The 27,149-nt window shown below is 38.1% G+C and overlaps 1 protein-coding gene across 8 annotated transcripts in view; it reads right to left on the reverse strand.

Moving 5' to 3' along the window:
- Window positions 1-27,149, reverse strand: part of pleca (plectin a) — a 144,417-nt gene that overhangs the window by 8,352 nt on the left and 108,916 nt on the right. For 5 of the 8 annotated variants that reach the window (XM_072448080.1, XM_072448077.1, XM_072448083.1 and 2 more), the window contains exons 6-32: window positions 24,599-24,765; window positions 18,226-18,341; window positions 17,592-17,716; window positions 17,384-17,503; window positions 17,030-17,125; window positions 15,981-16,108; window positions 15,050-15,143; window positions 14,813-14,967; window positions 13,565-13,922; window positions 13,015-13,092; window positions 12,689-12,850; window positions 12,504-12,608; window positions 12,024-12,119; window positions 11,814-11,939; window positions 10,917-11,069; window positions 10,291-10,445; window positions 9,268-9,394; window positions 8,929-9,112; window positions 7,926-7,946; window positions 7,002-7,159; window positions 6,155-6,333; window positions 5,607-5,745; window positions 4,954-5,310; window positions 4,292-4,375; window positions 4,074-4,178; window positions 3,908-4,006; window positions 91-3,432 (exon numbers count right to left, since the gene is read on the reverse strand). In XM_072448080.1, coding sequence (XP_072304181.1) covers window positions 91-3,432; window positions 3,908-4,006; window positions 4,074-4,178; window positions 4,292-4,375; window positions 4,954-5,310; window positions 5,607-5,745; window positions 6,155-6,333; window positions 7,002-7,159; window positions 7,926-7,946; window positions 8,929-9,112; window positions 9,268-9,394; window positions 10,291-10,445; window positions 10,917-11,069; window positions 11,814-11,939; window positions 12,024-12,119; window positions 12,504-12,608; window positions 12,689-12,850; window positions 13,015-13,092; window positions 13,565-13,922; window positions 14,813-14,967; window positions 15,050-15,143; window positions 15,981-16,108; window positions 17,030-17,125; window positions 17,384-17,503; window positions 17,592-17,716; window positions 18,226-18,341; window positions 24,599-24,765 — 7,029 coding nt within the window. The remainder of the gene's footprint in view (window positions 1-90; window positions 3,433-3,907; window positions 4,007-4,073; window positions 4,179-4,291; window positions 4,376-4,953; window positions 5,311-5,606; window positions 5,746-6,154; window positions 6,334-7,001; window positions 7,160-7,925; window positions 7,947-8,928; window positions 9,113-9,267; window positions 9,395-10,290; window positions 10,446-10,916; window positions 11,070-11,813; window positions 11,940-12,023; window positions 12,120-12,503; window positions 12,609-12,688; window positions 12,851-13,014; window positions 13,093-13,564; window positions 13,923-14,812; window positions 14,968-15,049; window positions 15,144-15,980; window positions 16,109-17,029; window positions 17,126-17,383; window positions 17,504-17,591; window positions 17,717-18,225; window positions 18,342-24,598; window positions 24,766-27,149) is intronic. The other 3 variants (XM_072448076.1, XM_072448081.1, XM_072448082.1) reach the window with 2 other exon arrangements.

Raw genomic sequence — 27,149 nt, forward strand, 5'->3', positions numbered from 1 at the left:
ATACACCAATACAGCATTGATTTAGTCTGTGTTGAGGTAAATGCACAAGTTGTTAAAATCCTCAAGTTTTTTTTTAAAACAAAACAATACCTCCTTGGACTTTTTCTGCAGCTCCTCTGCCTCCTTCTTCAGTTTCTCTCTCTCTTTCTCCACATCAGCGATGGCCTTCTTCAGATCATCTGCTTCTTTGGTGCTCTGTAATCTTTGAGTCTCCAGTTTTTGCACCACCACCTCTGACTTCTGTTTCTCACTCACTTCGAGTCGTGTTTTCACTTCTTCTGCTTGTTTCTTGAAATTTCTGGCTTCGTCCTCAGCTTTGGCCTGTGCATCGCTTAGTTCTTTCACTTTCTTTTTGAGTTTGTCCGCTTCTGCTGTCATCTCTTTTTGTCTTTTACGTTCAGCCTCTAGCGACTTCTGAAACCCTTCTGTTTCCTTGTTTAATTTTTGCTGGATCTGCTCTTTATCCTCCAACAATTTCTTTGCCTTTTCTTGCGCTTGGTTTTTCAATTTCTGCAACTCTTCGGCCTCTGCTTTTAACTTTGTCGCTTCCTGGATAGCTTGCATCTTCTCTTTTAGCATCTTCTCAGCTAATGCCCTTTGTTCAGCTAGATCCGCTTCAGCTAGCTGTCTTTGCTTAGCGGCGTCCTCAGCCTCCACGCTTAGCCTAGCTGCTTCTTCTGCTAAACTTTTCATCTTCTCTGCTTCTTCCACCAGTAATTTCTGAGTGCTATCTTTATCCTTTTGCATCAAACGCCTGTTCTCCTCCTCAAATTTAAGCTTGATTTTCAAAAGTTCATCCATTTGTTTTTTAACTTTGGTCAATTCTTCTGTAACTTGTGCTTTTTGTTTGACAGCATCATCCACCTCTTTCTTGAGTCTCTTAAGCTCATCATCCAGCAGTCCTTTTTGTTTGTCGGTTTCTTCTAATTGTAATTTCACAACAATCAACTCCTTTTCGACAACAGATTTCTGTTTAACTGCTTGTTCTGCTTCCTTTTTATGTTTAGCCATTTCGGCATCAGCTTGTTGTTTTAGCTTCAAAGCATCTGCCTCAGCTTTAGCCCATTTTGCAGCCTCTTCTTGCGCCTCTTTCCGTAATTTCTCTGCATCTTTCTGAGCTTTTGCCTGTTTCGCCGCTTCCTCTTCTGCCTTTTTCTTCAGCTTCTCTGCTTCCTCTGCTTTCTGCCTCAATAGCATGGCCTCCTTCTCGGCCTTCTCCTTGGCTTTCTCTGCAGCTTCCGCTTGTTTTTTAGCGCTTTTGAAATCTTTTTGTAACTTTTCCTGTGCCAAACCATCTTCCTTATTTTTGCTGAGGACATTTTGCGCATTGAGTTCGGCAGCGGTGGATTTCTGGGCAGCGTCTGTCGCCAATGCGGCTTGTTTTTCGGCCTCTTTCTCTGCGATTTCCCGTTGTTTATTAGCTTCTTCTGCTTTCTTTTTCAGTCTTTCAACCTCGTCTTGGGCGTTTTTACACTGCCTTGCTGCCTCCTCCTCTGCCGCCTTAATCCTCTTTACTTTCTCCTCTGCTTCTTTACGTTTCTTCTCTTCTTCTGCGGCCAATTTTTTCATTTTTTCTGCCTCAGCTTCAGCCTTATTTTTACTCTTTTGCGTTTGATCCGCGGCATCCTTCAACTTCTTCAACTCCTTTTCCAAATCGCCTTTTTCTTTGGCTGCCTTTTCAAAGCTGATCTTAATAATATGAATCTCTTCTTCCACAATTTTCCTTTGTCGAAGCGTCTCCTCAACTATGGTCCTCTGTCGCTCCAGCTCCGAATTGGAGGAACTCTGCAGATGTGTGATCTTCTCTTGAATGTCTTGTTTATGCTGCGCCGCTTGATCTTCCAATAACTTCCTTTGATAGGCCTCGTCTTCTGCTTGTCGCTTCAACCTCTCATTCTCAGCTTCTTTGGCTTTAAGCGCCACCTCTGCCTCGGTCTTAAACCTGGTCGCTTCGTTAATGGCCGCTAATTTTTCTTTGAGTATTTTTTCCGCTTCAGCTCTCTGTCTTGCTGCCTCCTCTTCCGCCACTTGTCTTTGCTTCTTCGCCTCTTCTGCAACGGACCTTAGCCTGGCTGCCTCTTCAGCGAGTTGCTTCATTTTAAGCGCTTCAGTCTCCAATTGCTGTTTGCTTTTCTCTGAAGTGGACATTGTGTCTTTCTCAGCTTTGGCTTTCATTTGTAACAGCGCATCCATTTCTCCTCGCACCTTTGCCAGCTCCTGCTCAAGTTGTTTCCTTTGCTTCTCTGTTTCGCAAACTTCATTTTTCAACCTCTGCAGCTCGCTGTCCAACAAACCTCTTTGCTGATTTGCGTGTTCAAAATCTGCTTTCAATCTTATGCACTCTTGCTCGGCAGATAGTTTCTGCTGAGCGATTTGTTCGGCGAAAACTCGTTGTTTCTCCAGCTCATTCTCTGCATTTTCTTTCTGTTTGAGAGCGGCTTCTTCAGCTTTGGCCTTTTTCTTTGCATCTCGTTCTGCGTCTGCTTTCTGCCTTTCCGCTTCTTGTTGAGCTTGGCTTTTCTTCTGCGCCTCCTCTTCCGCTTTAAGCCTCAATCTGAGTGCCTCGTTAGCTTTTTGACGCCACAACTCCAGCTCCTTCTCCGCTTCCTCTCTCGCCCTGTCCGCATCCTCTTGCTGTTTTCTTAATCTATCTGCTTCTTCTTGGAGTTGGAGAACCGTGCCTTGTTCCTTTTTGAGAGACTCTTCCAACTTGAATGTTTTTTCGTTAAAGTTAGCTGTCTGCAGTTGGGTCACGGCTGATTTTTGCGCAACCTCTTCCACAACCTTTATCTGACGGACCTTCTCTTCCTCGGCTTGTTTCATCCTCCTCTCAGCTTCCTCCGCTTGCATTTTATACTTTTTCAGATCATCTAACGCTTTTTGTTTTTGTTTGGCTGCCTCCTTTTCAGCCTCAGATTTTCTCTTAAGTTCATCTTCGGCTTGTTTCTTTTTCTGCGTTTCCTCGTTCACCTGTTTGCGTAATCTTTCAGCTTCATCCTGTGCAGCTTTCCTAATTTTCTCTGCTTCTGCCGCCTTGTCCCTAAGCTGATTCAACTCTCCTTCGGCTACTGTCTTTTGTGTTATAGTCGTCTCTAGTTGAATCCTTATAATATGAATCTCCTCTTCTATCTTTTTGCGAGTTAGCAGAGCTTCCTCAAGTTGCTTGTTTTTAGACTTGATTTCCTGGTCGGACAAACTCTTCAGCTGATGTAGTTCTTGTTGGATGTTTTGTTTTTGCTTTTCAGAGTCCACGGCGACGTCTTGTCTCTTACTAGCTTCAGTTTTCATTAGAGATTTTAGTTCTTGTGCTTCTTGCTCTGCTTCAGCAACAGATTTTGCCTGAGCCTCAGCGATTTGTTTCTGTTTGTCTAATTCGGCCTGCATTTCTGCCATTTTCCTCCTTTCCTCCTCCTTTAACTTTTCTGATGCTTTCTGTATTAGTAAAAGCAAAAGAAGTAAAAGAAACAGAGATGTTAGGAGTTAAAGCAGTAGTAAATGAAAGCATTTTATTTAAAACATGTAGCTACATAGATATGTAAATACATGACTAAGTTAAAGGTAATGCTAGTTGTTATAAAATAAACATTGTATGGGAAAAATAAATAATAATTTATTTACAATAAATAGTTAAATCAAAGCTTAATTCTCTAAATAATTCATGTTAATAATTGTAATCTAAAATAAGAGCTTCAACCTTCAATTAAGATAAGGCTACATTTGACATGACATTTCAAAAAGTCATGATGCCATAAGTAAAATCAGAAATTATTTTTTACATTTTAGGCACAACATTCTTAAACTATGAAAGTCTTAACGACAAAGAGTTTCCCATACACTTTCTAGTTAGCAGGGAGAAATGGTTGATAGTAGTTTTTGTTTAATAGAATTATGCATTAAGTGTAATTACCTCTTCTTCCTCGAGGCGGCGCTGTGTCAGTGTGATAAACTTGATGTACTGAGTGGTGAGAGTCATCAACTCACTGTATCGGGTTCTCAGATTCACATACTGGAAGAAAATATATAGTTTATAGTGGAAAACAAACATTTGATGAAGCAGTGGTTGTCATTGGCACCTCTTGAATGATGTTGTCAGAGGCGCCATCCATTTTGGGTTTCTTTAGAGGAGACACAGTGGGATCCTCCATCGCTTTGTAGGTCAACAGCAGCAGCTCATAATCCTACATTATTACACATATTAATTATATGCACACACATATATATATATATATATATATATATATACACAGCCTTTATCCAATATTAATCAGTTGAAATAGTTGGTGTAATGTACCTTGACTGAATCGATGTAAGCTTTAGCATTTTTCTGGCAGTCTTCAATCTGGTCCTTGTTTTTCTCAATTTCTTCGAGCAATTTCTACAAGTATAAAAACATAAAATCAGGACCCACAGAAATAGGTTAAGATACTGTCAGATATTTGCTTGCAGACTCTTTCAATTCAAATAATCACATTTATAAATAGTACTAATTATATTTGCAAGCGTACCATATTGTTCTAACTTGGTCCGCGTATCATTCACAACTGATCGGACAGAAGTAGTACTATTGATCATTTTGCTAATCAATTATTCCAGGAGTTATTCTTTTGACTATTTGCTGTGATTGCAAAAATATAGAAGTTTAAACAAAATTTGACCCTGATGAATCTAAATCTCGAGTATATTTACGGAATAATCACTAAATGTACATGTTTTTGCTTTGTCCTTGTCTCTTCTCTACGCACATTCCATGTTTTAGAGTCTGTGTCCAGATAACAATGGTTAGATTTTTTAAATTAGTTGATGATTAACTTAATGATTGATTTGTTGTGATTAATCAATTAACTTGTTTCAGCCTTAAACAGAAGTATTATCAATAAACTGGCAACAACAATGTATCTATAGGAAAATATGACAAAAGCTGAAAAAACAACAACTAGACATCCTATTCCTCACCTGCTCCTGAGCCAGCTGCTCTTTCAGGCTCTTACTGCCCCCTATTGGCACAGCCTGGATCTTGTCCTGTGTCTGCCGCGCCTCTTTCAGCCACAGCATCAGCGCCTCGTAGCTCTGCCCGTACGAGTTCATGTGTCTCCCCAGCAGGTCCAGCTCTCTCAGCCTCAGGTCGACCTGAGCGAACATGCACTGCCATCGGTCCAACAGCGCCCCCACCAGGCCCCTGTAGTGCTCCAGCTCCGCGTCCCGCTCGCTGTGGATGCGACTCATTTTGTCGTTGATGGCCGAGGCCTTTTTCAGCTCGTCCTGAAGTCGCTCGAACACCGCTTGGTCGGCCTCAGCTTCGGATCGCATTTTCTGTGGGATAAAATAATGACATTTAAGGTGCACGATGTAACTTTTCTGGGGGTACGTCACCTGCTTGTCTCATGAAGATGTTATTGCTTTGCTTAGAATATTCTCACAGTTTGGCAGTTGGTGTTACAGGTGTTTTAAAAATACCTTAATGTGAGTTGTTTTTTTTCAAGTCCTGAGTGAAGTTGGGGTCAAAAGAGTGAGGCTCCAGCACTCTTATCCATGACTTTGATTGTAATTGTAATGTCATTTCCTGTACTTTAGGGCACATTTTAAAATGATTGTATTCATAGACAAACCTTGAGCTGACTACGATGCTCATCCACCTCCTTTCTATTGGCTGGGACTTTTCCAACTTCACGGAGCTGAGTTTCGTAGGATTTCAGCGTGTCCTCTGCGTCTTTGGTGTTTCTGATCACAACGTCAATGGTCTTTAACCTGAGAAAATATATGTATGGTAATAAATAAGACAGACCTATGACACAAACACCAAAATACTGACATGATATATTTGAAGTTAGGTTAGTTCAAATATACTATGTACTTGGCCTGAAATGAACTGATATAGATCTAGACCTAGACAAGATCTTTGCTATTGCTTTGTCTTTGTGTGGTGTATATTATCTACCTATATTTTATCCATATTTTTATTTTACATACATATGCAAATCTGGTATATCGGTACACATTTCATTATCTTCTGATTACTTGTTTTCTTAATATTTTGTAGGTGTTTTTGAACTACTGTGACAAAGTAATTTTCCTTGCATAACAAAAGCAAAAAAGAAGAAAAAGATGGACAACCAAAAAAATAAATGGGCTTAACATATATTCTATATTGTCTTACTTGTCCAGATAGACCGAGGATAGTCCGTAAACGTGGTCCATCTTTTTGAGGGTCAGGTCGAGTTCAGATCTGAGGACGGGACCCGAGCTGAGAGTCTGAGGAGACGAAAGCATCTCCTCAGTTTTATCAGCGATCGAGTTCAGATCCTTCTTCAGACCCTCCAACTCCGACTGCACTTTCTGTCCAATGAGAAAACACACTAAATAAACCATGTCAGAGGCCAAGAGAGGCGAAGGTTTACATAAAACATTCAATAACTTCATTTTAAAATCCAAACTATAGCTAATCTCGAAGTACGTAAAGATCAGGACTGCAAAATATATCACAAGTATCTAAACACAATATTGGCTGATGCAAAAGTACAAAATATTTTTTTTTAATTCAAAACCTTCTGTCTCTAAATTTACATTTTTTAATTTAAAATTATTTTCCTAAAGTCCTGAATTAGCTTTGATTTAATTTTGATTTAGTCAAAGTTAAGAATGTATTTTCAGTTGTGAAATATGTTTCACAACAATAACTTACTTTTAATCTTGTAGAATAATAATAATTAGCGATGGGCAACATATCAAAATTTAGATGATATTGCGAATGTTGTTTTGAAGATAATAAAAAAAATTTGAATATTGAGTTTATCGTTTATAGTTAAAATGCTACAAAAAGAGCCGATCAAAAAGTTGTGTTGTAAACTTTATAATTAAACCTCAACAAACACATCTAAAGACATGATTTAACACATTTCTGTTGGATTTATAAAATATCTACTGAAAATCATTATAGGGAAACTCACAAAAAATATGCTGTACACACCTAATAATAATATTTAAGCATAAATAATTTTCTTTACCATCTGCTCTGCTGTCTTCAGTGCACAGGCCTTGAGTGGCTCCTTCTCCACAGGCAGCCTCAGTCGGGTCACGGTCCGGTCCTCGCACCCCTCGAGCTGAAACCTCAGGTCCTGGAGCTTGGACAGGTAAGTCTTACACACAGACTCATCCTGCTCGCCTGTAACATTAAGGAAATACATCGAAAAATACATTAAAAGGTAAAGTCTTTTTGTTTTCCAGTTGTTAATCACCAAGGACAAGGCAGTGAAGTTGTAAATTTGGTAAAAAGAAGGTATCTAGACATTGTTTTAGGCCTTTAGACATTGTTTTAGGGCTTAAAAATTTCTCTATGTCTAATTTTAAAGTTGATTTAAAGATCATACAGGCACATATAAATAAATGTGAATTGTCAGCCTTTCATCCTTTCAGTGTATTCATTTTTGAGTGCACAAAAAGTAGTATAATTATAAGTATTTATTTACGTTTTTAAGATACATTTATAACTGAATACCTTTAATATTCTAGTTCTGAATCAAATGTCCAGTTCATTAACTACACGGCCAAATCATTTAAAATAATTTGCACTCCATTTTCACCACTAAAAGAAATCGACTGCAATATAATTTAACTACATGTGCCTTTACACAATATATGGAAATATTGATTGCATTATGATGAGTATTTTGTATTATAATCAGGTGCTCTGGGTTAAATTGCGAGTTACTGTGCAATGCAATTCACATCTTTTTAATTCATGCCTGCTTAGCTTACATTTCAGAGTTAGATCATTTTATTTTCACACTGGCAATCATTAGTCCATTTGTTAATCTCACACTGTGAACATGCCCACAGAGAATAGTGAAGTGATTACAAGGAAGAAGACCTAAGATAAAAGGTTTGAAATGTGCCAGTCCAGCCTCAGTTCACACAGGTCTGTTTCTTACCTGCTTTCGGAGGCTCAACCCCTGAAACATGAACCCAACAGTCACTTAAACACACACACACATGAGCGGATTTCAAAATAAAAGTCTGATGACAGGGCTGTGTGCTTAAAAAAAAAAAGTCTGAGTCAAACAGTGTATATTATTATTGATTCAACATTTACTGTTTAATGCTTCTTTAACCTGAGCAATTGTTCTCGTTTCAGTTTCACAATTGCACAATTTTACAATGTTTGTGGTTTCATCTACAACTAGGAGCGGGCAAAAAATAATAATAATCTTGCTATCATCAAAAAGGTGCTAAAACGTGTCTGTAAATGTCTTGATAGTGGTTCAAGTATAGCACAAAATGTGAATAGACCATAAAATTAACCTGAAAAAGTCAGAAATATCCCTTTATATCCTCGTTTACATGAAACATTTCTATTTCTTTTAGCTGTTATTTAAAATTATTTTAATAGTTTTAATATTGGACTGTACTCATTACCTCCAGAACAATAATTGCAATATTCCATTTTCAATACATCTCCCACCTTCATCTACAACTTACGCACATGTTTAGGGATTAATCTGATGTCCTGTTTGGAGAAATGCATTTTGATTTTGCTTGATCCACGAATGTTTTTCATCTACCAAAGATCTACCAAATATCCGAGACAATAATAATAATGTATGACTGTGTGCTGGCAAAAGCTCTCCAAAACGATGTCCACAGAGAGGTGTAAAGGCAGATTAAACAGTCCAGTCAATCAAAACTCCAGCTAACTCACTCCATGCGTCCTCCTTTCTGCTGGGGTCCATCTAAATTCTAAATAATAGTCGACTAATAAAAAACCTGATCGAGACACCAAAAACCAAATCACTCAACTAAACAACTAAATGACTACAGCCCTTTTCATCAGGCAAATAAGCATATACTTTATGCCTTTACGTGTCATTCTACCGACTTGTTTATGAAAGTAGCGTAAAAAGCGGTGTAATATAGTTCTGTCATGTCGGTGCGTACCTTGCTCTGCAGAGGTGACCAGAGTGTTGTAGTGCTGGTTGGCCTTGTTATAGTTTCCCTCCACCTGCATCCGGTCCTCGGCTCCGAACATGTGCGAGTCCTGGCTGTCGCGCAGGAAGTCCTGGTAGTGCAGCTCCAGGTTCCTGAGGGCCAGACGGTACTCCTCCACACGCAGGGTCTTAAACTGAGCAGACAGAGGAGAGAGGGAAGAGATAAACACCGTAATCAAGTATTAAAGCAATTTAGCAATTTAAACTTCAAATAAAAGTATTTTGCCATCATTGTTACAGTGTAATAAATATCTTTAATTATTAATTTAATATAGCGCGTCGTAGTTACCATGGAGATGTTCCAGGTCTTGATGATGTGGATGTCTCTCATGAGGTACTGCCAGGACAAGAGGCTCTTCATGTCCACAAACAGAGTCTGCCACTGGGACTGCAGCCGCTGGAGGTTCCCGTCCAAACTGGGCAGGGAAAACAACTAAATTAGACATGTTTTTATACATTAAGCATCTCATCTTTTAAAAACAATATATACTGCAAGCACTCATTACTTTTTATCTGTGAGGCGTTCACTCATCAGGAATTGTGTTTATCTACTGGCAGCAGAAGGAATTACGAAGGGGAAATAAACAAAAGCTGCTCACCAATGACACGCTAATGTGAGCACGCAGTAATGAACACAATTTGATGGCAGAAATGCTCAGAATGAGTCTGGAGAAGATTTATGGATTTAAAAACAGCGTTGGAGATTCAAGAACTCAATCTAGGACATCACAAAACTGGGACATTTTGACTTGAGTGATGTTCTGAGGCTCAGAAGAGAAAGCACATACTAAACAGGTTTGATCAAACAAGCGTGAATGAAGTTAAACACAATTGCAGGTATGTTTTGGAGTCAATTTAGCATAAAATTAGACTTTTAATGTCTCTTATAAGGACTAAAATTGACTAAAACTGGAATTAAAGAGGAGTAAACCAGATCTTAATTAGCACCTCAAACTCCTCAACCTGGAATAAATAAAAGCACACCTTGACCCTAAAAATACTGGTCCATTTCAGTCAACGTTGAAAGGTTCTTAAATAGAATATACATATAATTTGTAACTGTTTTCAGATGCACAGTCTATTGAGGTTTGCATCTTCCTGACCAGCCTCAAAAAGAAAATGGGGACCAAACCTTGAAACTTTCTGGTCAAATAAAGGTTAAAACCAGCATTTTCTTGGTTCATTTTTCATCCAGAACCAGGTCTAAACATTGTTACACCGGGACAAATCTACAGTTCCAAACCTACAGTTCCAAACCAGGACTAGTAAGTATTCCTATCTGAACCAGAATCAATACTGGTTATGGATTTACCCGGCGACAGAGTTGACCGCGTCCTTATTGGTCGGTGGGACCAGGAAGCAGATGGACGGGACCACGGCCTCATTGCCTTTGTCGTTCAGGACCTTCCACTGATACGGCTGTGAGTTATTCATCAGAGCGCACTCGTCTCCTCTGTGCACCGTGATCTGAGGAAAACAATAAGACAAAGTGGATGAATGTGAAGACTCTCCTCTAGATATACTTATTTTATTTATAAGTTAAGTTTATTGACATTAACAGGAGTGTAGTTACTCTCATGAAATCTTAATTGACAAAAGGTAATGACAGGTACATGTACAGTTTATCTATTATATCTAAAATAAAATATCTGCCCTTTATTTATTGTGATCATATTAGAAGTGTATATTTATTAATAGATATTAAGTCATTTTTAAATAAAAAAGAGATGTAAATAATGAGTCATGAATTTTATTGAGATTTAGATTTAGACAGCAATATTATAAAGAAAAAAATGTTTGATTTTCCTCAATAACACATTATATTCATGAATAATCTCCAGAAAGAGATTTTCCACTTCATAAAATCTCAATGAACAAAAGACCTAATCGTTTGACTAGTCGGAGGAGACGATGAAAGAGTGTGAACATGTGTTGTACCTCCATCTGCTTGAAGTCGCACACGGCCTGAACTGGCTGCTTGCCCTTGATGGGAGTGGCCGGATTGCGAGGTTTGAGCTGGACCACGTTCTTGGCTCTGCGCTTCAAGCCCTCGATGTGGGTCTTAAACTCAGCCAGCTGCTCCTTCTCATCCTGGAGACAAGATAACAACAACAATATAACGACTGAAGTGATTATCAGTTTATGTTAACTGTTGTGATAGAGGAAAGTGAATATTCTGTGCAATTTATCAATGTATCTGGCATGTATCCACAGAGATGCACGGCCTAAACAACAGTTCTATAAAACATCAAAGTAAAATGAACAGTGAATTACACACTATAGAGTCAGAATATTTATGTGCGAATGTTAAGTTAAGTTAACCTTGTCAGCAAGATGAAATCTCGTGATAGTTGTGAGACTAGAATCTTAAAATTTCTACACGTTTGTGGTTGGGCAAACTGCAATATCTAGATACAATGTCTGCAACAATGACCAGTTGAATATTAAAATAGTTATCTGGACAATGCAGATTCCTTAGAACATGCGCCAAAAGAAATTTTACAATTAAAAATGAATTTGTGATTTTAATCGATAAAGCACTATTTGTTGACATTCGCTTGAAAATTCCAGTAGGCATATTTTTGACATTGTCTGGTTAAAAATGTAAAAAGAAATAAATCAAAATTCCCAAAATAATTAATCGTTCGATTAGTCGACTCAAACAATCGTTAGTTCCAGCTCTAGATACAACCTAAATATCTACTGTTCCATCAAGCCAAAGGCCAAAAAAAATCCTTTTGAAATAAAACGATTTAGTAAACCATCAATACTTAATACATTCTAAATCCTTCTCTTTACATTGCCTAAATAAGTTGCAGTACTGATCAAACCCACAGTGGCGTCCTGGAGTAGGTCTTCCAGTCGTGTCACTGTCACAGAACGTTCACACGTGTATTTCTTCTTCATCGTCTCCTGCATCTTTTTCATCTTGTCCTCAGCATCCTTCACGTCAGAGAAAAACTAAAACAAACACAACAGGGAAATCAGTCAGAAGAACGCAGATCAACCGCAGAATAACACGTTTTAGTTTGTTGACGCTCAGACCTGGAAGTAAGCGGTATTTTCTTTGAGGTGCGTCTCGATGCAGCAGCACAACTGAAGGAGCCAGCTCCACTGAGTCTGCAGAGCCGCAGTAAAGGCCTACCAAAAGTATATTGAGGAGCGTTAAAACAAGATATAAACAAATACAAAACACACATGGCAGTGGCAAGGTAATAATGAACAAAATAAAAAGAATACAAGATCTTGCTTGGATTAGACTTCACTGGCTGAATTTAAACTTTTTTAATATTTGTTTTTTTTGGAACATAAAAAAGTTGTCAAAATATGTTCAATTTACAGCTGGACAAATTATTTAATCATTTATATTTTTGCTTTAATTTCACTGGGGTAGCTGTGTCTCAAACTAATACTTGAAAAATAAAAATCATGTTGACAAAAAACTAAATTCTGACAGTGCACCTGAACTTTGAAGTTACAAGTATTTATCCTTTTATGTACTTATTTTTAAAGTATTTTAACCACCTCTATGGTTTTTCTGGCTGGATGTCCATCTCGGAGCAGTTTGTCTCCCGATGCCTGGACCCCGTTCACCTTCTTCTCCCTGAGCTCCAGGTCTCTCATCAAACCCTGATAAAAGATGATACAAATATCAGTCCACATTTGATCACACACAGTTCAAACCGCGTGAATCAGGTCGTGCTCCGTACCGAGTAGTTCTCCTTCTTGGCCGTCATGTTGGTGTTGCGCTCGCTCCAGTCGTAGTTCACTTCTTCTTCTTCTTTCTCGTTCAGCCACATCAGCTCTTTGGTCGCCGCGGTGACGAAGGCGTGGAGCTCCGTCAGGTAACGCAGACGAAACTTAGAGGCGCCCTGCAGAGGAATAGACACCTCTGAGTGAGATTTTTTATACGTTTAATCCAGGGGTTTACTGTTGCCTTTTACTGTTACTTGTACTTTTACACTCTTTTTTTTTTTTACACTCATTTTTTTGCAGAAATTGTACGTAAGCTTGAATTTCAGTGCGTTTGTCTTACCAGGAGTTTCCCGTACTGCTGCTCCAGTTTGCTCAGATAGTCACGGTAGGCCGCTTTGCTCACGGGAGAGATCTGACTCTGAAACAAAAATGGAGAAGATTGACATTAAAAGAAAGCACTCCTATTCTATTTGTTAAAAAATAAAATGCCAAATAAATTGATAAAGTACAGAAAATATCAGTACCACTTGTCTTGCCACTTGTGGACATTATGTTGAAATAAATGTTTGAATGGTAAAAAAAATAAATTATTGAATTGTTTTATTAAAATTGTGTAATATGAAATCAAGACTAATCATAATGAATAGGCATCTTTCTATAAAACTGTCATAAAACCAATTATTCAGGATTTGCCCTTGTTTTAAAACTACTTTTCTTGTGTTGTTGTTGTCTAAAGTATATTTCTTATGCATGATTACATTTACAATACCTTTGTGTGTAAATAATCATGTAGTCTTTGAAAAGAATGGATTTATTCGACACATAATGGTCAATGTGGTTGTCGGTTAGATTCAAAGTGAGAAATAATCCTCTAAAATCCTCCTTCTCACCTCGTCCGCCTTGGCCCGCTCGATCTTGGCCCTGAACTCTTCGATGGACTGGTGCAGGCCGCGGTGACTCCCCAGCTGCGACTCCACCGTGGGCAGGTCGGACCCCCACTCGCCCTCGTCCACCCGCCTCTGGTTCTCCTCCACCCATCCCAGCAGGTCCTGGATGTACCTCATGGTGACTTCATCCAGCTCGGGGCGCACCCTGGCCCCAGACGACTGCTGCATCTGGACCTGCTGCATCTGCAACTGGGTCATGGGGATCTGGGTCACGGGAACCTGGGTCACGGTGATTCCGGACTTGAGGCGCAGGTTGTATTCACTGCGCAAGTTCACCAGGCGCTCGTGGAGACGGTAGACTCTGAAATGCGAGGAGGAAAAACGGGTTTGGATTAAGAAGAAAATGAGGTTCACAATCACGGCAATAAAACAATAGAAATGCACTGCAACAATGAGTTAAATATTTCACGTTCAGACTTTTTAATTGACTAAAACATTCTTATGCCAATGTTATTGGTGTTACCTGGTTTATCACAAGCTCAACCATAATAAATGATTACCCCTATGACACTGGGACAAATAAGTACCATAATAAAAGTTTAAAAATATCGAAACAATATAAAAATTGCATTAAGATGAACAATATAATAATAATAATAATTATTATTCAGTTACTTAATGTGCCTTGTGCAGGAACATTGATAACATACCGGTAAATAAAAGTCATAAATCATGTATGTTTTTCAACAAGTCTAAACAATCATAAGCATTTAATCTCACCCATAATTATTCAAACCATTTATTTTGTGGCGATGATTATAATTTTTCTTATTCCATTTCTTTCCTTTTTGTTTTACATAATTTTTATACATTGACAGACTCTTAAATTGCTTATTCTGTCTGGATTAAACATATACTGTAGGTAAAAAATGTTTTTTAAAACACGGCAAAGTAACAAAATGTATGACGTTATAAAGATTACAGTAGATCTTAAATCCCTTCAGGTTTTAAAATGATGACAACATTTGTAACGTGCTCAAAAGTCCTCAAAATGGCGCCCATAAACTCTCTCTACAAACAGGAAACTGAAACTTATGAATAACTAAGTAAGAATTAACTATTTTGGATTAACATTTCAAAATATTTACAAGAAATGACCCAACTTCAACAATGTAAAAACAGTCTGATGATGAGTATTATTTCTAGTACAGATTTCTTTTAGCTCCACTTCAGCCTTGATAGTGCCGCTACCTGCGATACATCTGTTCAGCCTGTAGATGGCGCCCGTCTTTGAGCAGCTGCACGTCATTGAACAGCAGGCGAATCATTCCCTCTGCCTTTTCCAGGTCAGCCTCCACTTCTCCAGAGTGTTTAGGAGGTTTCCCGGCGCCCATAGACCTCACATCCTACAACAAAAAACATAAATTAACCTAAAAACGTACTCGTCGAGGAAAGAAAATGCATTTCTTTGACTCTTTTGACGTTTACCTGTTGTAGCAGCGCCTCCACCTGGTTCAGTTGCTCCTCACAAACTCCTGACTCCATTTGAACTTTGCTGACAACTCTCTGAAGTCTCTCCAATCTGAAATCCAATGCAATTTAAAACACAATTAAACTCTACATAGTAATTCTTAACATGTGCAATTTCAATACGACAAACGCAAAAAACTTACTCCCCCCTCGACCGAAACAGATATTTTAACACGTATCCTTGCTGCATGAAAGCCATGTTGAAGTTTTGCCTAGTTTCTCTGTCCACTTACTGAACTTGTGATTTGTAAGAAATGGAAAAAGCTACTGAAAAGCCACGCCCCGCTTGTCCTTGTGATTAAACAATCCTTTTTCAAAGTTAGGATTGTCGTCTGTTGCTAAGAGGATGGCAGAGCTGTCATGTGGTTTACGCAGAAGGATTTGCTCTACTTTCCGGTCGACAAAGCAGTATTTTATAACCACTTCATCATTTGGGAATGAGTCATTTTCTTCTCACTTTCATAGCGCTGGTGAATAAATCTTGAGATTGTTATGGCAACGCCAAAAGCATGTGACAGATGAAAGTCTAGAAACAGAAGCTGGAGAATTAGCGTTTAAAATGTTGTGGCCTTATTTACTTATGTTTCAAGTAATGTTTCTATGGTGCTCTAACACTTACATTCAACACATCAAAATTGTGTGACTAAATATAAACCAAACCAGGAATAAATCAGGTTTAGAACGGGGCAAAATCAGGAATAAACTGGGCTAAAAGAGTTAAAGTTCCCATATTGTTCAGAAATAATTATTGACACATTTTCTTATGACATTATAAGTGACTCAATTGCTGTAAAACACATAATATGTTAAATCAAGTCTAGTTTATTGCTTACAAATGATATCCTTATGTTTATTTATGTGACCTTTTCCGTCTGGTCGTCATAGTTACCGTTCAAACTCGATGCGGAGCAGGCGTTCTCTCTCCAGGATGGCCACATGGAGGCGACCCCACTCCTTCTCCACGTCAAAGGGGTGATAATTGGGGGGCACCTTCACCTGTCCCGCCTGCACTGCCCCCTACAGACGCAGAGAGGAAAAGAGTTGGTAATAATAATCATATCTGAGCAATGAATATAACTGTCTATTGAGACTGTCAATTAATATTTTTACTGTGGTGAAATACATTACCCAAATATCTTATGTCAGAGCAGGTTTGCAATAGAAAAGCAAAATGTATATCTGTTTTTTAGGAGAAAGTATAAAGTGTATAAAAAGTGTACTTTTATAATTGATGGTTATAGAAAGTGAAGAAGCTCGAAAGCAACATGTGGGTGTAATCCCTCATTTGTCCAGTAGTGGTCCATGGTAGAAAAGGTTTCAAAGATAGTCAGCTAGAAAGTTTCTGAAATTAGACTTTTCGACTCCCATTGGAAGTCATCTTCAGTCTGAATGTCCAGGTTTGAGGAGCTGGAGTTATACTTGATAATCTTGAGTTGGATAAGTCCTTCTCAAAAGGGGGGAGTTATAACTGATGTGCTTTGTTCTATTCTGTGGATGAGGCTGTTACAAAGAGACAGTATATTGTATCTCAGCCCACGTGTTCTGTTCAAAGGAGTTTCATGTATTACTCCCCTCAGGGCAGGAATGATCTAGCTCAAGGGAATAAACATCCAGATGGAGGCCTAAGGCTTTGGATTTATGAACGCAATTAATTACTTGTAAACAGCCTTTAGTCACACTTGATGTTTGAAAACAGGATTCTAAATCCTTGAGGCGTTAAAATTATGTAAAAAAAAAAAAAAGATCTTCCAAAGACCCTTTCAAACCAAGATGTACAAAAAGGTGGCGTCAGGACAGTATTCTTCCCTCCTCACATTTCCCCTCAAACTCTGATTAAAGACTAAACCGTGTCTGTGACTATGTTATGGCCTGTTAGAGCACAACTCATGTAAAAACTGATTTCACGTCTGTAAAAACTGTGTCATTGATAAAACTCACTTCAAACGACTTGAAGATGAGTTTGGAGCGGTTTTTGTCTGATTCTTTCGCCGGGAGCTCGGTCTCTTTGAACTTGAGGAACTGACGCCACAAAATCTGCACAAAAAAGACACATATTTAAATTAGAACATTTACCTGGGTAATATACTGTCCAGATAATATACTGTCTTCATACTGGTCAAAGATTATTCATATTACCATAACATAAAGGCCTACTATTATGAATTCAACCTTAGTTACAGTGATATTTTAACACATTAGAAAGCTATTATGCAAACATGTGTGCAAGAATAAAATGATACAGTACAACAACAAAAACTAAAGCACATATTTCTCTCGTCTCTGATCTCTGACCTCGATCTCCTCGTAGCTGCTGGGGAACTTCTTCTCCTCAAACACCATGATGTGATGCCTCATCCACTGCTGCAGCATGGTCACCAGCTCGTAGTACTCCTGCCAGCGCAGCTCCAGCTCCTACACACAGAGAGCACGCGTCAGAGTGTGTGGCACGTGCGGGACAAGCGCCGAAGGCCGTGAATGAGGGGAGTCAGTGGGGCTTTACAGATAAACTCGTGCTCACGTTGGCCCGCACTCCGTCCTGGGCGTCCGGGACTCGGGGCATGGCGTCGTACAGAGAGGAGACGTAGGTGATGATGGACTTCTCGTCGGGGTGAGGCACGTCCACGTCTGAGCGAGAGGAAGAGGAGGGTTAGATGGGTGAATTAAAACTGTGAACGTGACCACGCTTCAACGACAGCGCGAGAAACACATACAGCAAGACATAAACAACTACCAAGAAAGACGCAGCACTTGCTTTTGGAATAATGGGGAATAATGTGAAAGACGAACTTGAAAAAAAATCGAAATCTGTTCAGTTCAGATATGTATTCAAAAAGGTTTTTCATACGATTTCAAGCTGAAGAAACAGGATGAGAGTGTTGCTTTTGGAGCGTTGTTAAATCCATATCAAAATTGTTAGTGAAGCCTAATAGTTGTACACTGCAGATTGTATCATGTAAGTTTGAATTAATTTTGTTTTATTGTATTGTAGAAAAGGGTTAGGGCTTTTGTTTTTGTATCATAAATTAGCTAGCTTCAAACCATCTCTGTTAATGTTCATATTACACATTTCTATTCGAATGAGAAAAGTACATTTAGATGTTTCCGTCATAAACTACTACTCCTCGTCCTCTGACCTTCGGGGTCGAGCAGTCGTGTGACGCCGAGCTCTCTCTCTGCGATGGTGAAGGCCTGCTCCAGATTCTCCTGGTTTGTCTGTCTGTACACTTTCCCCATGTCGATCAGGTTTGGCCTGAAACACAAAACAATTTTCAAGCTGTTAGTGAAGCACTTAAAACCCACATTAAAACTCAATGCTGTTTGTTGTGCGCACGTCTCTTGCACACAACAAGTTTTGAACCACTTGCCTTCAGATTGTTGAGCAAATATTGATCCAAATGCTCAAAATTTGACTCATAAATTGTATATTAGAGCTGTAGTCAACCAAGAAAAAAAGGCCCTGTCAATATATCAGCAAAAATGGGGGGAAGGGAGAGTGGCAAACGCTCTGAAAACTATTCAGTATCTCTATGATCTGACCATGTAACGGACCAAAACGGCACTCAAAAAACTTTTATACAGAAAAGTAACTGCAACGATGTATTTATGTGCACAAAGGTTAAGTAAATGTATTGTTTGCTCCCAATTCTTGAGCTAACTCGTTCCTTCTGCTGACGCCCCAAAACAAATACTGTCAATGTAAATAAAATAATTACATGACCAAAGGCCAACAGTGTGGCAGTGGTAAACTTGTACATGTTTCTGTCCGGGTAGAATTGAGATCACTCATAACGCAAAATAAATGCAATTAAACTGAACTACTGGACAAAAACACAGGCCTTATACTGTACATGTCTGTCAAAAGTCGCTTTTAATTCCACATGAGTTTAAATGTTTCTGAGATGTTGATCAAAGTCTCATCCACACTTTCAAACATTAAAAAATACCACCAAAATTGCCTTTAAATAAACTTTTACTTTCTGTCTCTTCTTGTTTTAACTGCGTTTTTATTTGTCCTGAACTTTGAAGCATCTTTGAGAGTCATAAGAAGTGTCATGTTACACAATTATCATAGTATTGTATTATTAAGCAGAATTCCATTCGTTTTATTGCCATAAAATGACAGACAAATGAGTTTAATCAGATTTTGACAGGTGAACATTTTAAACGTTGCCCTAAATTATTATTATAGGTCAATAATGCCTTTAAGCATTAATTCCTCTGATGTGACTGGCAGGTTAAAAATGTTCATTGACACCATATTTTGAGCAGCTTCAGGCCTATAATAACAAAAAAAAGTCAAGCCCAAGCAAGTATCGTGATCGCCTTCATGCACTTTATTCCCCCAATATTGTACTATAAAGAAAGGCCAAGTACTGAAATGAGAAATGCCACTGACATGTTGGTGCAAAGATTGAGTTGATTATGATTTAAAAATTCAAGTCAGACATCCTGACCTAGTTTTGAATAATGAACCTCAAACGGCCAAATTATGTCTTTATTTAATCAGTTCTCTATTGAAATACCTAAAGCAGATGTGCTGTGTATGAAGGGTAAAATATGAAGCAAATGATTGAGTAGAAAAATTAAATCAAAAGAAATCCATTGTAACTCAGAAAATGTGAATCCTTTTTACTTTAAGTGGTATTATGGGACCTTGTTTGGGACAATAAGGTCGCTCAATCAGTGCCTCCACTCCCAAATGCACAGGGGCAGCTATAGGACACAGGTTAAACAGATCAGGGCCCCCCGCATGAGTATTCTAGGAACTCAAAGGAGCAAAACTGTCTTTAGATGATGAAAATTGGCCCCATATTCAATTAGAAACCACAAAAAGAGACATATTATAGGCCATCAGTTGGCGCAGAGAACCGCGGAGCTGACACCGTGCACAAAGCCAAAGTGGTTCAACTTCTCACAAAAGTCTAAATCATGTTTTCATAAATGTCACAGAAAGCGTGAATAGTTTGCAGCCTGTGGTGTTTCTAGAGCCTCCATATGTTCTGTAGAAGAGCAGGAGAAGGGCTTCAGGTGACGCTGCACCAGGGGCGGAGCAGGGAAATGTAGGGACTGTGGGGGCCCTCATAATAAACATAATGAGTTGAATACTATATAAAATGCACATTAGTTTTGTTGAAAACGTTTTGGTTGAGGGCCCCCAGATCCCACCTAGGATTGTTAATCATGCAATATTTACAAAATTAAATTCATAAAAAAAAAACTAATAATGTTATTGTTATATCATAAGAACAACTTTAAGATTGTATTACAGAAATCAAACCTCTACATATTCTTTACAAGTCCAAAGTGGGTTGGGGACATTTCTGATTTCTGCTTAGGGAACTAGAGTGGCTTCATTGCATTTGATCAATACCTTCTAATTTCATCAAAAGCTTTAATCTTTGAAAACTAGTGGTGTTTTTTTTGACAAAACCTGCAGAATCTAGTGATATATTTGACTGCTTTTACAAATTAAGTTTGCATCTTTTCAGGTTTCATACTTGAACAACAACTGACTACATTTGAAAAACACAAACAACTTAGTTTTCATAGATTGAAAACCAAACCAACCAAAAACAAACAATTGCCATTTTATAATTTCACCTAAGGCTTTTAAATCTTTGCATATCAGTGGTGTTTTCAACAAGTTCAATTCAACGACTTAAGTTTCATCATGCAGAATCTGGAGAAAATATTAGTCTTGGCAAATGAACACTTTCCATCTTTTCAGGTTTCATACTTCTACTACATTTGAAAAAGTATAGCATATATGCGGAGTGAAGTATAATAATTATTATTAGATTCGGGAGTGCACATTTTAAATGACTCTAGGAGTTTTAACATTTAAGAGAAGAAACTGCACAAATCTCAAGTAAAAGTGCTGAAGTACCCTTTTAAATCTGTACTTTGAACGTAAAAAGTAAAACCATTTCTTATAGACTTTGCGAGTTGTTAAAATAATTGATAAAGAATTGTGCTGAATCTTATTTATCGAGTAATTTCTATTAATTTTTTCTTTTTTTTTTTGTACTTCCTAAAATGTACTTCCTAAAATGTAGCGGTGGAGAAAGTACAGATACTTGCTCTGGAATGTAGTGACATAAAAGTAAAAAGTATCCGCTGTAAAATTAGCTAAAGAAAAGATATCTAAAAATTGTACTTAAAAACAACACTTTTACTTCTGTACTTTGCTACTTTCTCTCACTGACAGAAAACAAATGCAAGCCAATAAAAGCTGATTAAAGAAGAGTAACTGCAGATTCCATACGGGTGTAAAACTTTCTGGCCGTATCTTCCATGTCCTGGATATCCGTCGATGTAGCACGCTCGCCTGTAGGACGTCCTGTCTCGACTTAAGTGGATTATGGAAGGGTCTGGTCCTGGTTTCGCGAGTCCCTCATGGTCTACGCTTTGGCACCCAGGACTGGACCGAGCGCCTGGGCTTTGCGACCCTCGTCCCGAATCAAAAGAAGTCTCGGCCGGGATGTCCTCGCACAGCATTATAACTCTGTCGTCCAGATCGCTGACCGATCCTGCAGTGCTGCTGGAGGCACTGTTCAGACGCCTCTTTGAGCTAAATCTTCTTTTGAGTTTGAACATTTTCACGTCGTTTTTTAACCTTCGGCAAAAAAAACCGAAAAACAGCAAGTATCTAAAACTGTATTTGCGAGTAATCCAAGTTTCTTCTTTGGTCTGCAGCCGCTTTGCCTGTCATGCTTCGTCTCTGCTCAAGAATCTTCTGCGATGTGGAGTTTGAACAGCAATTTGCAGAAACCTGCCTGATCCCCTTGAGGGCAATCTTTTCACATTGACATGACACGCCCACATTGATGAAGGCAATGGAATGAGTGAGGCAAACTATGAATGAACCTATTATTATTATTATTATTATTATTATTATTGTGAAGATAAGAGCTTAGTCCTGGTTTAGTCCTGAACCTGGTCTAGAAAAGGTTTAGTTGAATTGGGATCAGTAGTCCTAGTTTAGTCAAGGTATCCAAATATGGTTGAGATCTGGTTCAGTTTAGGTTTAACCCTTACTAAGGTTAAACTACTAGTTCAAACTTGGTTTAGCCATAATCCATTTGTCAGTTTTAGGGCTGCAAACAACAATCATTTTAGTGTTTTAGTAGTCGACTAGTAAACGATAATTGTTTTGATTAGTGGACTGATTTCTATTGTATGTAGAGACATTTTAAACACACGTTACCAAATAAATGCTGAACAACGGTGACTGTAGGCGTCTAGATAAAGACTCCTTAAGAATAAAGTATATTATTGATAGTTTTTTTTTAACTTTTAGATTTATTAAAGCCACTGTCTTAGTTAAAAAGGTATTTCCGTATGTGTTTTAGAGTTTAGTCCAGATAACAATTATGATGATCAAACATGATTGTTATTCTTTTTTATAGGCCCATATTTATTTAATATTTTGGTTAGTTCTGCATTAGTCCTATTTTAGTCTTGAAATTGCACTTGAAAAGCTAAAATTCCCCCTGTTACCTCTACAAAACCAACTCAAGTTTGCACCTGGTGCGTTCAAGAGCAATGACCTTTAGGTTCCAAACACAGTTGTTGCACTGATGCTTGAGGGCAGCACTTAGTCTAAATTATGATTTTTTTCAACGTAAATCTCTCACTGCTGGAAGGTCGTACTGTGTGTTTACTGTGAAATGTTTAGAATTTTCTATAAAGATTTTAACCTGACTCATGACTTAACCAATGTGTTGGTGGTGTTGTGTGCTTTAATTGTATGTGTATGACAATATGATTACAAGTACTAAAAGCACTGACTGAATACTTTGATGTATTTTGCACGTTGCTGCACTAAATGACTCAATCATGAAGTCGTGTTGTGTGGAAGGAGCTGCACTCTGACTGTCGCTGTACAAAATCTGGACTGTTCTGGGGGCTCATTTGTAAAGCATGCGTACGTACAAAAAATGTTGCATACGTGAGTTTCTACGAAAAGTTTATGACATGGAAATGAGCCAAAAATGGTCCAAAAACTCCAATTTGTACTTTAAGTGTTTCAGGAGTGAGGCGGAAGCTGATCTGAGGTAAATGAAATGAGAAGTTAACATGTTTGAAGAAGTTTGTATGTACATTTTTAGTAATAATTTTCTTTTGCTGGTCGCTGCATGTCTGTAATGAAAAGAATTTCCCCTAAAGGATGAATAAAAATCATTCCGATAGATGTCCAGATCTAAGTAGTCTAAGTAGTAAAGTCTTTGCAAAACTGTCCAATGTCCAACGGCCAATAATGCATAAGACAATTGATATTAAATGAACAATGTTTAATACAACCAAATGTAATTAGCAGTTAAGAAAATGAATAATGGAAGTTCAAAATGATGTAACCAAAATATCTGAAATGATATTATTAGTGCCACTCTGTTGCTCAGCTCTGACGCTCAGGCAGATGAGTGATTATGTAACAGGGATCAGACTAAAAGGCCATCTGCATATCTTCAGTGAAAAAAGATGCCTCGCGGCGTTGCTCGATCCAGGTTTGGACAAGCCTTTACTGCACCGGCTTATTTTAAAACGATTGAAAAAATGTCCCTGTAAATCCTTATTTGAGCAGAAGTATTTAAAAGTCAAGTTTGTTTTATTTGGCTTATTCACTTCACTCAACAGAACTTTGTGTAGAAGTCTGAACGTTTAAATGTCAAGCAAAACGAGAAGAGCGAGACTGACATTGACTTATGGAGTGCATATTATTAGGAGAGTGGTAACTATGGAACGCCTCGAGGGTGTAAGACACAACATTTTAAATATATCTGTTGTTTTCACTTTGTAAAAGGCAATGCCGTTTTCACTCAACTGTATCAGTGACAATTCAACAATTCAACCACAAAATTACCTTCTCCCATCCAATATTCACGTCAGGGCTGCAACTAAATCATTATTCTGTAACTGGATAATCATTATCTGGACAATACATGTTTGTTAGAATATGAAATGCGTTGAGACTCAGACAGAGCAGTAATTACACAAAAACCTGTACGTTTACTGAGGTGATAGTATTTAATAAAATGCACTTCTAAGAGTAGTTTTCAGACACCATACTTCAACACCTACTTGAGTAATATTTATATTGTAGTGACAGTACTCTTGGTTGTGTAAAAGCGACTACGTTGAGTTGACCAGATTACATGATGTGAACATTTGTGTTCAAATTTTTTATGTCAACCCTTTGAGAACACCAGATTTCTTCACTTTGTTCCAATTACATTCACAAAAATCATATCATAAATCAGATGTTACTCCCACAGTTACTCTTATAATTATAGCTACTTGAGTAGAAGCTTCCCCAAATATTATTTAACTCTTTCTTGAACCACTACATTGTACTTCTACTTGAATACTATTTTGAAGAAACTTTAATTTCACATGAATATAATTTTAGTGTATTTAACTCAACTCTCTCAGTAAACTCTATGAAGCTGTCCTCACTTTAGCTTCACTTTATGGGTGTAAATCCTTGCCCCTGACCCGGCGTCTCACCTGTGCCTGTGGATGACGGCATTGAAGAGTTTCCCGTCCCTCCAGCTCGAGGTGAAGTTCTCGCAGCGCAGCCCCTGATAACCCTCCACCATGCGCTGCGACCAGAGCAGCAGCCGCTCTTTGGCCGTCATGTCGTCGGACTGACCGTTCACCTGGATGTCCGAGATCTGACCGGGAAACAAGACACACGGGCTGAGGTTAGTGACCGTCACCATACCGCATGTTAAAACGCATGTTAAAACGCAATACTTTCAATGCTAAGGAAAAAAAGTTTAATATTTGAAACAGATTTAACAGAACAAGCATCTTTTTTAGACAATAGAAGGTCATTTTCAACTCAAAATAATGATACATTTGTTAATATTACCATGCAGTCTTATTCTTTTTCAGATATTAATGCAGATCATTCAGGAAAGGTTCAATTTTGTGTATCAATACTTGCTTCGATATTAGTTTCAGTATTGGTTAATATCTGGGTATTGATACTTTTGAGAAAACGAATTGAGAAAGTGGATCGATACCAAATAAATCAATTTAACAGGAGAAATTGTCACCAGAAAGTATTAAAAATGGACCTAAAAAGAGCATTTTTATTGTTTCTAGCATCAAAATCAGTTCAAAACACTTTCAAATGTCATTGTTGGTAATATAAATATAACTTTTCCCTTTATATTAACTGAGTTTGGAAGTTGGACGAAGAGTAGGAAAGTGTATTTTCCTAAAAGCTGATTTCTTCCAGATTGAGATGAGTCACATTTGGACCCACAGCACTTTCACGTAAAGAGAACGTAAAGAGCTCGAGTCTGACTGTTTTGGACGACCACAAACGTTCATTTATTTAGTTAATGACAATAAACAGAGAAAGCCTCAGAGACAGTTTTAAAATGGAGCAAGTAAAATACATGGACTCGAGTTAACGAGAAAATGCCAGCTTTTATAAGAGCTGCTTTTATAAGAGCTGCTAGAACTGTGAAGACTGCAAAAAGTCTTCCATTACCAGAATTAAAAGTGTCGTGTCTACGCTTATATATCTTCCAGCTAATCCAATTTCATTTTTTTTTTTTTTTATGATTCTACACGACATAAAAAACTCATGGTCTTTTATATAATCTCTAAATTGTGCTCTACAGATAAATACTACAGTAAAGTCAAAATAATACAATTTAAATTTTTTGAGTTACTTTGGCCTTTGAAAACTATAATACAATATAATAATTACCACCAATATGACTTTGGAGACATAACCCAATGCCATTTTGGGAAAAGATCGTTTCACATTGAACGAGTCTCCATCTTAAGCAGTATAATTTCCTTAAAAAACAACAAAATCCTGTTTTGTTGAGAGTAAAAGCTGTAGTGTAGACTTCTTTTGTTAAGGATGTAAACTTTGAACTGAACCCTAGTTTTAAAACACAAATCAATTGAATATTTTTTTCCTCCAAAACCGTTCAGCCCAATAAAACGTGCACTTTGACCTTCGCTTACAAAACATGCACATTTTGGAGCGAATCCTGCAAATAGTCAAGCAGTTTCTTTCCTTCAGCCCATTTGAATCCTCTATGGAAACAGAGTGTCGGTTTATTCACTGTATTATTTCTTTCATGAGTCACAGCAGAAGTTATAATTTCACTTGGACAGATGTGTTTAAGGAAAAGGGCGGAGGGCGGAAAAAAATGTCCTCTCTTCCTCGGTCTATTTTCTGATGGGAAACCCCAGAGCCGAGCGTGGACTGGGAGTGATTCAGAGCAACTCCTTCTGTAAACTATAGTAAACCACTGTTATTTTAATGTTAACTTACAAACTCCAACAGGGACATTTGAGGAAGTCGCTATTGTTCATGGTGACTAATATGTGCAGAAGTAAAAGTCGTTTTGTTTTTTATTGCAATTGCGTGACTGAAAAAACAAAAAAAAGTATTTAAAAGCTTTTATTTTGAAGGCGGATAAATGCAAAACGTTAACTAATGCATTGTTTCAAAGTCAGACAGCTCGCTAAATCTTTCCTCACACTTGTCCTGGTTTTATCCTGGTTTAGTTTTGTTCTAGTCCTGGTTTAATGCAGATTTTAAAAGAGTCAAAATGTGAACACAGCCATAATTTTACCACCAAATCTGGGCATTCAATTGGCAGTAGAAGTAGTTAGCTCATTTCAGGTTATTAAATCTATAATCTGTGGTGGTGGTTGTTGTGGTTGACAATTGTAAACATTAAATAGTGATTATGGTCATTTTCTGTACCAAACATTCCTTGTGCATAATTTAAACTCTTATATCTTTCCACTGGCACATGCATGAAGAGTAGTAAGACGTTGTGGAAAAATAGGCCTAAAAAGGGGGTAAATTAACATGTCCAAGGGCTAACCACCTAGTCCTGACTCATTGTGTGTGGGAAACCCTGTACGCTGCACTGGGTTTGATATTTTCCACATTTTTTGAGACTGGGAGCTGGAGTTACGCCTCTGCGCCGCCGACTTCACATGGGACGAGTGAGTCACACGGGACGAAGAGACGGATCCCAAATTCACCATCAAAACCATCAAACCATGAAGATTC

Source organism: Eucyclogobius newberryi, unplaced genomic scaffold, assembly GCF_026437365.1.
Source record: "Eucyclogobius newberryi isolate DKJ021-1_F unplaced genomic scaffold, fEucNew1.0.hap1 SCAF_16, whole genome shotgun sequence".
NCBI lineage: Eukaryota > Metazoa > Chordata > Actinopteri > Gobiiformes > Gobiidae > Eucyclogobius > Eucyclogobius newberryi.